Source organism: Ochlerotatus camptorhynchus, unplaced genomic scaffold, assembly GCF_037179485.1.
Source record: "Ochlerotatus camptorhynchus isolate MF236.1 unplaced genomic scaffold, CSIRO-AGI_Acam_v1.1 ptg000203l, whole genome shotgun sequence".
Lineage (NCBI taxonomy): Eukaryota > Metazoa > Arthropoda > Insecta > Diptera > Culicidae > Ochlerotatus > Ochlerotatus camptorhynchus.
In genome coordinates, this window is record NW_027040693.1 from 4567866 (window position 1) to 4580255 (window position 12390).

General features: G+C 40.3%; 2 protein-coding genes across 3 annotated transcripts in view; one reads left to right on the forward strand and one right to left on the reverse strand.

Moving 5' to 3' along the window:
- Window positions 1–4736, forward strand: part of dsd (attractin-like protein dsd) — a 30547-nt gene extending 25811 nt beyond the window's left edge. For both annotated transcript variants that reach the window (XM_065223999.1, XM_065223998.1), the window contains exon 6: window positions 4235–4736. In XM_065223999.1, the coding sequence (XP_065080071.1) occupies window positions 4235–4389 (155 nt within the window). In that variant the 3' untranslated portion in view covers window positions 4390–4736. The remainder of the gene's footprint in view (window positions 1–4234) is intronic.
- Window positions 1–12390, reverse strand: part of LOC135702959 (uncharacterized) — a 222516-nt gene that overhangs the window by 4250 nt on the left and 205876 nt on the right. The window lies entirely within an intron of this gene.

A 12390-nucleotide genomic window follows, 5' to 3' on the forward strand; every position in this document is an offset into this window, starting at 1 on the left:
CAAACCATCGTTGCTTATGGTAGAGCCGGTGTATAATGAGTCACGCCAAGAGTGAAGCCAAGTCTACCTATTGAACCGTCAAACCGGCTACCTATCGGGCAAAGAAAACAAACATTACGATGCTACGGAAGGTCCACGAAAGGTATTGCAATAAAATATAAAATATAAGCGAAGAAATGAGCATACACACGCAGTGAGCATTAAACCAAAGATGAATACTAAGATGAAACAGTCGGAAGAAAAACTTTCTATTTTAGTGTCCTCTTTCACGGTCCCTTTCATCCAATGAATACCCCCCGTATGCAAGGTAATTTTGTGGTTTTGCTGCCCCCTCGGTAGAGATGAAATTTTGCGTTCTTTTTTATCAAAACAATCACACCAAAATCAGAGATGTCCCATTTTTTAAATTATTCGATTAACATCTAATCGATTATTTTTTGTTCGCTGTGCTACAATTTTTCAGCATATGTTTGAAACGATGGGTGATGATCCTCTGGTGAGGTTAATGCTTATCAGCATGATATAACCGATCACAAATATTTTAATTTTCGGTTCGTTAATCGATTAATCGATTATTCGAATGAAAATCGGCCATCACTAGATGAATGTGAAACGTCATTTCAAATTTAAGGTTGTACATAAATAATGATACAATTCGAAAGGGACCGGGGCTAATCACAAATTACGTCCCCATGGTAACTGAAATAAATACGAGTGGGGACCGGTTCATTAAACTGTCATGTGAAACGTTCGGTAATGATCAGTAATGAGAATTTCTACTATTTTTTGTTAAGATAATTTGACAAAATCACTGGTATAATGATTTACTACAGCCGCATTTTTTTTCTCGCTAAATGTCATTTGAAGTTGTTGTAGAAGTCCTCTGTTGCCAAGTGAAAAGAATGGGAATCTTTCGAAAACCGTGATGCGAGTTCAACTGTTTTTCTCTTGGCGTGACTCATTATACACCGACTCTAGCTTATGGCTTTGTTATCGTTTGGAACCACCTCCCCCCCCTACACGGAGACGAAAAACTACCCAAAATTAAGTACTTTCCCTGAATTCCAGGGTTCAGCCCAATAACCCAAATTTGAGTAAATCGCATTGTAGTTTCCATTTAACACCAGCAAAAAAATACCTACTCTTAAGTATATTCTGCCCAAAATTAAGTTTAATTAACGTAAATTTGAGAAAATGAAATTTACTCAAAAGTAACTTATTGGGCTGAACTATATCGTTGGGTCGAATCACTCGTTCCTTTTTTGACAACAATTAAGTAGTGAAAGTGAGAGGCTGAACTCAATATTAATTCAAAAGAACTCAAATTTTGGGTAGTAGTTTTGATGTAGGACTACGTCTGTGATTTCTATACACTTTGTGAAAACCGAAAATGGAACATGTAACAAAATTGTGAAAAGATTTTGAACGTTAATAACTCAGCTGTCCCTGGACCAATTTCAATAATTTTATCAACAATCGATTAGATATATTTCATCTGCTAGTATTAACACTTTATCATTTTCCAAAAGGTCACGAATGTGCAACTGTTGCTATGACAATTAAAATTATCACTGATTGCCTGCGAAAAGCGATAACCCTAACACAGATTTTAAAGTTGAATTCCATCCAGTCTCACCAAATGGTGTTTATTCAATCACCGTGTGGTGAGTGGTGGTGTTCTCCAGTACACAACAAAAGACTCCCTGCAAGCAGCGAGCTGCAGCCCACATGAGCATAGAAGGAGGAAGAAGCCGCACCGCTATCATAATCAGTAGCTCTTCCTATTCCTACACAAAACACAAGCTCCTGCTGCAGTTAACAAATAAGATTTATTATATAAGGCCACGTAGTCCTACGTAACCATTGCGTACAACCCCATAGGGCTGTCCCTTGTAGTTTTTCTCCGTGTAGGGTATAAGGGGATATAGAGCTTTTTGACGTTTAATCGGCACACACTACTGCACCATTATAATCGAACGAGCGTGTGCAAGAGGGAAACAGATTAGTGGGAAAACAAACTGTCCGTTCATCCATGTGTGCTAGATAGAGAAAGATGATTAAACGTCAAAAAAGACTATAGGATAATGGGAGGGAAGGTTATAGGTGACTGGATGCGTCATGATAAAATTATGTTGAAATAACTTCTTTCATGGACACTGTTTTGTTTGCTACGCGCATTTTAAGCATAACCGCTAGGCCAAACCACTAGCAAAATGCCGTCTATAAAGATGCGCATTTGCAATATTTTTTCTCTACAAAAAAACGAAATGTTTATCATTGTTTATATTTATGCAGCACTCATTTTGAAATCATAAACAATGGAACTCGTAACGAATTAAGACTCAATTAAGCATTTGATTTACACAAATCCTCCGTTTTGTTCCGAATGCACGGAATTAGGTAGTGCGCAGAATTATGGCGGTGTACTTTTTCGTTACTTTTTAATATAGAATACTTACGTCAAATCCAATTGAAGTTTGAGTTTTTTTTTTAATAATCCATTTATTTGTCAAGGCTCAAATGCGTTAGCTTTGCGGAGCCGAATATTTTTTACATTATTGTGTGTGAATATCATTTTCTTACAACTAATGTTAGTAGAACGGGGGCCGATTACTCGCGGTTTACTCGAGATTAGGGATTACATTTATTGATCATTTGGAGGGAGGACAAGGGAAAACATTTTGAACTAATTTAAAACTTAAACGTAAAGGATGACTAAAACACAAAACATTAAACACATACATCAACAGCTTTAAGAAAGTCGTAAATAAGCTTCATAAAGTCGATATCACGGCAAGCCAAGATGTCTCTAATTAGCTTAAAGGGTTGTTTTCCTCGGACCCTAAGGGAATCACACAGAACGGATCTCGCCTCATGATGCAAGGAGCAGGACCAAACAACATGCTCGATGTCGTAAAAACCGTTTCCACAGGTGCACAAGTTGCTGTCGGCAAGCGTAATACGGAAGAGGTGGGCGTTTAACGAACAGTGATTGGACATGAGCCTGGACATTACACGAATAAAATCACGACTCATATCCAACCCTTTGAACCAGGGTTTGATCGACACCTGTGAATGTAGCCATCTTCCCAGATCACCATCATTCCACTTTTGTTGCCAGTTGGCGAGGACTTGCTGACGAGAAATCGTGAAAAATTCCTGGTAGGCGATTTGTCGCTCGTAAATATCGCCTTCCATAGCGCCCACCTTGGCCAGCGAGTAAGTTTGAGTTAGCCCATCGTAAAATAGATAGTTTAGTGCTATTAATCGTCCTATCAAAAAGCAAAATTTCCGCACCGTAGAGCCACACTCTGTGTTTTCACTGGAGTTACACTTGAAAGCGCTCTCGAGTGCACCTTCAGTGAAAACACAGAGTGTGGCTCTGCGGTGCGGAAACCTTGCATTTTGATAGAGAGATTAATAGTACTAAACTATCTATTTTAAGATGGGTTAACTGAAAATCCAATTTGATTTGACGTAAGTATTCTATATTAAAAAGTAATGAAAAAGTCCCAAAAGAGCGATCCATCACTGGGTGTACGGTACACCGAATTGTCAGCAGCCTTCGGCAAGTTAAACCATGACGTTGCGATTGCCTAGCTCACTGCTTGCCGGCAGTCTGATATTTTATCCAACCACGTCAGAAATATCTCAAGTCACCTGCTCAAGTATGGTGTGCACTGTAACTAGAAAGTACCTCTAACAATTTCACCCATTTTGAAGTAAAGTAGGTTAACCCATTTAATGGGTAAAAAATACCCATTAATGGGTATCTAATACCCATAAATGAGTAATTGTTAGTAGGTAAACGTTACTCATTAATGGGTAACCTTTTTTTTACCCATTTAATGGGTTAACCTACTTTACTTCAAAATGGGTGGAATTGTACTCATTAATGGGTACTATATTGTAGTCTAGGACGATCGAGAGGTTGTAGATAACCAGCCACGAGTCGAATTAGTTGGCGTAACGTTGTACAACAGGTCAACTAGTCTCAGCGAAGGTCATAGGACTAGCAAAACAATTGGTAGTACAGTTATATTAATCAAGCCCAACTGAACTGACGAAGAACTGAAATAGTCCACTGCTGGTCATTAGTTTTATATTTCAAATAAACTTCTTCCAAATGAACCCATCCACCTGTCACTATGCTCATGTTGTGCTTGACTCGCAACTAGGTGCTATGATTTTCCTCTGCGTTTTTTTTTGTCTCTTCTGTTTCCCCCCGATTTAGGTGGCCTCCAACACTCTCCTCCTGGTCAATCGGCAGGTCTTGCCGTAGCAAGTGCATTAGTAACGTTAGGTAACCCACGACGACCGTCGATAGAGCACCCGAAGGAACCTAAGACTAAGCGTAAGCAAAGCCAACATCCCGATAGTTGTATATAAGCAAACAGACAAAAGAAAGAAAGGTAAGCAAACAAACAAACAAACAAAAAATAACAACAAAACAACAGAAGCAAGTAACTATTAACTAATTATAAATACCTATACCAGCAAAATATTGTAAACGAAGATGATTATCATGCTATAATAAGTAGAAGGAGAGAGAAGTCGATCCGCTGGCAGGCAGGAAGAAGTGGAGTAGAATTATTGATAAATTATGGGAAAATGCGCCGGTTATCGGTTTGACGAAGGAGAAATTTGAATCCAAATCGTGCAAAAAGTAAAGTTTTCTTATTTTGAAATATGGATACGAGGACTAAATTTTACATGAACATTGTGAATAATAGGAAGAAGTGTGACTGTGGATTGGTAGGAAAACAGGAATTTAAGGGCTTGTCACTCCCACTACCCCCAATAAACTGGTGCGTGGGCATTCAATGTTTGGAGATATGTCTCGTATCACTTCTACGTTTGCGACTGAATTTTTAGACTCCACATAAAATGTGTGAACTGTTTGAAGGCCATCTTATATCGTTATATTTATATACTGTACCGTTGGAATCATTCTTCCTCTTTCCTCACAAATTGGGACATGCTATTTTGCTGCTAGGTTGGATCGTGTACGGAACATCGTGGGATTTCCTCGTTTGAATGTGTTTTTTTTTCTTAGCTTAGATTGAAGTTTAAATTTTGAATTCTTACATTTGCATCGTGTGTTCAAATTATTGAAGAAAAAAACGTTGGGTTCTAATAACTATTGTAGGCAGCTTTTGGTTTTCTTCCATCTAATCTATTTCGATACGTACTCGTAATGAACAGTCCTATTATACGAACAGTTAAAATGGAATACTCATCCCATCTTGGAAACAAACATATTATATATTTCCATACAATCAACGCAAGTCTTCAACCAACTAAGTCACACCTTTCGTTTTGGCGTTACACAGTGCTACATCTATTAATCTAAATCTGTAAGTCTTAGTTCAATATTGTGGCATCGAATCCAATGTGAATGTGTGGAGGTATGGGAAACGGTTTGCCTAAGGGACACAGTTTTAAATTTAATGTGATCAATACCTAGATATTAGAGTGCTACAAACATATTTGAGGGGCAGAGGTTTCACGAGAGCGTGCATGTGTTTTTGGTTTCCTTCTTCCATTTGCTCTGATTTATATAGAAAGGGGATGTGATGATGAAAATGGCCTCTGATGATCGAACAAGTTAAGGTGCGCAGACGACACCAGCAGACAGAAAACGAATGATTTTAACGAAGAATCAAAATTAGCGAAAAACGGCTACCCCCGGCGGGGGTCGATAGGAAGTTGTATTATTTTTTTTATATTGGTGAGAAAATTCTCGATTCACTCGAGAATGTTACTAGAAATGATCAAAACTGCTCACTACGCGCGCGTCGTGGTTAGAGCTATTAATGTGTACTAACTGCAACACTAGGTACTGGCGGACGATGCTGATCCATCTGAGAGAATGTGGACAACGGTGTTGTGGTAGCAGCAGAGCAACAATTTATAAGAGGAGACTAGTTTTAGGTAGTAATGCGAATAAATACGTCTGATGCTAGGGATTTAGAAGGGTAGTTACTTTTTGAAGTTTCAACTAGTAGCAGACAGCTAGATGCATCGTGTGAGTGAAGACAGAGATCACAAGTAGAGTTTGTAAAAAGGGAAAATAATTTACTGATAAGCAAACAGGAAGAGAAATACATACAGCAACACACACACACACAGTGAGGAAAAAGTATTTTATGGCATTTGTTGCAACAATAAAAAGTGAGGAAATTCGACTTTCTTTTCTCTGTTTGCATGGCCGTAGCATATCACATCCTTTAATGTTATATTTTAATATGTGCGTTAATGTTCTTTACTTTTACTTTTTGGGATACATTTCGTTTAATCTACTGCGAATGGAGAGTTTTTAGCGGTAAACCTAATGTCCTTCTTGTTGCAGTATCAAACGAAGTAACCATTGACATCTTCATATGGTCACATGAGGAAGTCAATGGCAATGGTGGGTATATATGCGGGGGGGGGGGGGGGGGGGTGCGGTTTTAGAGCAAATTGTAAACAAACTCGGTCGCTGTCCCATACAAAAATCCAACATGGCTGAATCATGAATTTGACACATCAGAACACCTATATGTAGTCAACTTGGTCAATGCTTACTTCGTTTGATACTGCGTTGTATACTGCAACAAGAAGGACATTAGGTTTGCCGCTAAAAGACAAGAGCTCCAGAGTTTCTTCGGAAATAGTTTTAGATATATTCAAAACTTTCAAGAATAAAGACGTAGGGGAAATGGCTCTAATGTTGGCCTATGGATCTAAGATTGGGCTCATCTCTAAAAATATGCTGTTTATCAATTTTATCTAGATCTACGGACGGTACTAATGGATGTTTTTGGTCGTAATTGAAAATTTAGTCGTTTGCTGAATTTATGTATGGGCCCAAATTAGGGGCATTTAGGCAGACATTACATCCATTTCCCCTACATAAGGTAAAAACTTTATCATACAAACGTTCATGTAAAGTTCCATACCAATTTCAGTTAAAGTTTAGCAGGGATTATAAACAATTTTCAACCGTTTTCGGTAAGGTCAATTTATGGTTCGCGTTTATGCAGGAACTAGTTTATTTATTTATTAATGACTAAACATCAACAGGCGTTATTGGCCCCAATGATGTAATCTATATATGTAAAAATGAATTTCTGTCTGTCTGTCTGTCTGACCCTTATAGACTCGGAAACTACTGAACCGATTGGCGTGAAAATTTGTATACAGGGGTTTTTGGGGCCGTGGAAGGTTCTTATGATGGTTCGAGACCCATCCCCCTTCTGTAAGGGGGGGCTCCCATACAAATGAAACAGAAATTTCTGCATAACTCGAGAACTAATCAAGCAAATGGAACCAAATTAGGCATGTGGGGGCGAGTGTGGGGGTATAAGGAGATAATCATAGGGGGTAGCCCCTTAGATAATAGGGGGGGGCTACGTACAATATAGCATGCTTTTTTTAAATCGGCGCATAAACTCAAGCTAATATTGAATCCCGAGCAAGACCGGGCACACTCAGCTAGTCTAAACTAAACATGAAAAGTACTAAAACTAAACATCAATAAGTCAATAGTCATCTCGTAAAAAAAAGATCATTGCTAAACAAACTAAACTGATCTAGAAAAAAGTAAGAGGTTGTATCCAAGACACGACCGTAGATTTGACGTAGGATTACGAAAGGCAGTTTTTTTTCTTTGATTTGTTTTCCGTCGATCTTGTTTTCCGTGCTGAGCACCAATGCTACCGACGTGCCAGGAAGGCAGCTCCCACACCTGGACCCTACCTATCGACCCATCAACTCATGAACCGGGGACCAACGGCTTTACTTCACTTCCGAAGGAAGGCGTGATCAGAGATGTTATGCCTCAGAACATACCGGCGGCGTCGACTGGGATTGAACCCAGGCCTGCTGGGGTGAGAGGTAATCACGCTTACCATTACACCACCGGCGCCGCTAAAAGGTAGTTTTGATGTCACAGCAAAAGTATAGTATATTAAATTGATTTCTTAACTCGTTATTAGAGAAAAAGTTCGATAGGTTGAAATTCGGAAGCAATTTGACAATTCTGTTTGTGAGGTGCTGTGTCGATGTCCATTTAGTACAAGTCAATCCTGGACGGTATGTCTTGGATACAAGCTCTTACTCTTTAGTTAGCTCTTTTATCAGTCATTTGTGGTCCTGAAAAGGAACGATGGGTTGGAATCTTGTAAGCCAGTTTAGAACAATGCTGTGGAAATTTGTCCTCGATTCTGAGCCTGAGCCGGACGGTACCTACGTGTATGCTTGTTGATGCAAATTTTAAGCCTCTTCTATTAAGAGAATTCGGCAAGATTTTTTTTAACATAATTTCTCTTAAAATTTGCAACAAGAGACATAAAGATAGGTATGGTCTGGCATACTCAGTGCTTGGAATTAATATTCGGCGTCTGTGCTAGGGAAACCACTTTTCCCATCACGAAAACGCCACGTTTTCTGATGTCAAATTACGCATTTTCGCGCACAAAACTTTTGGTTTATTCAATAGATAATAAAAAAAAGCCGAAATTTATTGGGATTCCAGTGTAAGCAATTAGTAAACGAACACGTATTGGAACATTCGGAAAGTGTAGTCAAGTTTTCAACAAAAACATGGGTGGAAAGAGATAGAAAAAGTCTCAACCCCAACGACACGAATGAAAGCCCTATTGAGAAGAAGGGCAAACGGAACAGTAACTTGTCTAATCGTTCAGTGGATTTTCATACCGCTAACAGTGAAGAACAAGGTCAGAACAGCAATTTGCGATCCTCGCAGATGCGGAAGACGACCAATTCTCGCAAGCAACACCTGCAGGCAACTACCCTGATACCGAGTCAAGCAACATCATGGCGAAGGACCATCAGGAAAGCCTCTCGCAACAAAGCACAAGCTGCTCCCTTTGGTAGTTAAATCGGTCCCACTGGACAAGCTTATGCGGACAATGCAAGCGATTGATGTCACCGCCGAGTTCCAGCTCACACTTACTTACCAATCAGGCTAAGGCCTTGTTGTCCTCTGCTGTCCGAAGAAGTCGTCTCTACTCTACTCTACCCAGCCTCCTAGTCTGCGAAGGGTCCACACGTCGCCTTCTACTTGGTCGATCCACCTTGCCCGCTGCGCGCCTCTTCTTCTTGTTCCTGTTGGGTCGCTTTCTAGAACCATTTTCACTGGGTCGTCGTGCGGCATTCTTACGACGTGCCCAGCCCACCGTAGTCGCCCAATTTTTGCAATGTGGACGATGGATGGTTCTCCCAGCAGCTGGTGCAATTCGTGGTTCATTCGCCTCCTCCACGTTCCGTCATCCATCTGCACTCCACCGTAGATGGTACGCAACACCTTCCGTTCGAAAACACCAAGAGCGCGTTGGTCCTCCACGAGCATAGTCCAGGTCTCGTGGCCGTAGAAGACCATCGGTCTAATCAGCGTCTTGTAGACAGTCAACTTCGTGTGGCGGCGAATTTTATTCGACCGGACCGTCCTCCGGAGTCCAAAGTAGGCACGATTCCCTGCCATAATGCGTCTTTGAATTTCTCTGCTGGTATCATTTTCGGCGGTCACCAGTGAGCCCAAATACACGAACTCATCGACCACCTCGATTTCGTCACCGTCAATCTGAACTCGGGGTGGGAGGCTAACATTTTCTTCCCTAGAACTTCTTCCTTTCATGTATTTTGTCTTTGATGCGTTGATGGCAAGTCCAATCCGCCTAGCTTCAGCCTTTAGTCTGATGTACGTTTCCGCCATCGTCTCAAAGTTCCGTGCCATGATTTCAATGTCATCGGCGAAGCCAAGAAGCTGGATGGACTTCCTGAAGATCGTGCCACTCGTGTCTATCCCAGCTCTTCTGATCACACCTTCTAACGCGATGTTGAATAGCAGACACGAAAGTCCATCACCTTGCCCTAACCCCTTTCGAGATTCAAAGGGACTTGAGAGTGTCCCCGATACTCGAACAACGCACATCACTCGATCCATCTCTGATCTCGATCGATTGTGTCGTATGCGGATTTGAAATCGATGAACAAATGATGTGTGGGCACGTTGTATTTGCGGCATTTCTGCAGATCCTGCCGAATTGCGAAAATCTGGTCCGTGGTAGCGCTGGCACCCATGAATCCAGCTCACAAGGATGGGGATAAAAATCGTCAACCTTAACCCGTAGTGAATACAACAAATCCAAGACATACCTGATCAAGGCTGGCGTAGAGTTCAACACGCATGACGTGGCAGCCGAGAAACCATTCAATACAGTAGTCAGAGGACTACCCATCATGGAACCCAAGGACATCGAAGCGGCGCTTCGAGAAAATTACAAGCTACATCCACTGGCGATTTTTCCCATGAACCGACGAAATCAGGACAAAGAGTATCGTGATTGCCTGTATTTGGTACATTTTGCCAAAGGCAGTGCAACATTCGGTGCTTTGCAAGCTATCCTCTCGATCAACAATGTCATCATCAAATGGGAGGCGTACAAAGGACCCAACCGGAGTGTCACGCAGTGCAAGCGCTGCTTAAACTTTGGGCATGGCCTTTTAGAACTGCAACTTGAAGCCAAAGTGTAACTTTTGATCCCAAGAGCATCTCACTGAACACTGCATCCTCGAAAGAGCTTGTTTGAAAGTGCAAATTGCGGTGGAAATCATTTGTCAACGGACAAGGAGTACACCAAACGTGAAGAGGACCGACGTTTCCGGATGCAAGCAACAACAAAGAATCAACCAGGAAACAAGAAGAAGAAGCAAGAACTCATCGATCTCGATTAATTACGCCCTTATGCATGCTCATTATCGAAGTGTTCGTTTAAGCAGATTCGTAGAAAAATTTCCTATCGATTCAGAATCCATCATCTCTGTGCCAACATTACATTTCAACAGGGGCGTAATTGCATTGGTAAACAATGGCTTTAGCAGGTAGAGGAATGTTTCCTCTAGCAGCTAGCATTGTAATTTTGGAGAGGTAAGATTTCATTCGCGAGAAATTGACGGCTAAAGTCATTGTTTACAAAAGCATTTACGCCCCTTTGAAATGTTGGCACTGATCTCTAGATCAAAATCAGACCACTTTCATGCCGCGACCGACTTTGGACTCTGAAATTCGCCTTGACACCAGTCCCGAAGTGACGTTTCTTCACACACATTTTGACAGTTCTTTATGGGGTTTTGCGTTGGAGTGAGAGAATAAGAAAATGTCCGCCATGTTTCACACATAGACTGACAGTTACATATGAGATTTCTCCATAGGAGTAAAGAGTTACAGAGCTCTCGTCAACGCCAATTGCACCCCCAATGTTACCTGAAAAATATTTAAGGTATGTTAGATTTTAACATGATTGATGACCTTGACAAATCAAGCTGAACTTTGCATTAGGTCCTAAGTAACATTGACAGATTCTCTTCGTCGACTTTCTCTTTGTATCCCCACGGCCATTTAAAGACATTTCCAGGTATTCTCAGCGCAAAGATCGATAAAAGAAGCTTTTTATCTAGCATATAATACGACAAACACAACAAGAAACGGTTATGTGCTCATGTTATTAACGAAAGAGAAAGTCGACGAAGAGAATCGATCAATGTTACTTAGGACCTAATGCATTGTTAAGCTTGATTAGAAGGAGAAAAGGAGACAAACTATTCAAAAGTAAAGAGCCTCTTTAGTCAAAAGTAAGTAAAAGTGAACTGGTCGTTGGGTTTTTTTTTTCTTACCGTGTGGACAATACAGTAGAAGTTACCCAAACAGCAAAAAAAAAATGTAATATCGATCAATGTAATTCAAGCTGATGTATGAAATAATGATGTAATAGCAAAAAGCAGATATAATATTACATCAATGGATGTAATTTTGTTCGCAAAATCGATGTACATCGTACAACGTTATATTACACAACCGATGGATTGACCTGGTTGCAGCAGTTTGGATGTAATATTCTACAACTTTTTTTTCTGTGCAATGTCCTTTATATAAGGTCCGGGCCAACAGGCTTGTTGGTGTTAGTGAAATAATGTGCAAATATTTAGTGGTGTTCGTATTTCATTGCAATGTTTATCTTTTTACACGAAACAGTTGTTGGAAGTGACGTAAATGGAATGTTATGGTAGAGTGACGTCGTCACTTGAGTGGTCACACAGAGAAAAAAATTACCCTAAATTTAAGTTCTTTTTACTTAATTTTGGGTCATTTTGAGTTTTGCATCCCACTCTCACTTTTTGTTGTTGTCAAAAACGGAACGAGAGGTTCGATTTTCGGTAAATTTTGACCTTCATTTTAAAGGCTATTGAATTTGAAAATAATTTCAAAACATGTTCAACCTTGTTTAAATGATCAAATCTTGTCATTTTGATGGAGATTTAGTTTCAAAACAGCTGAAAAGCACTTGAATTGAATTACATAAATTTTACCGAACAGTTCAGCTGTTC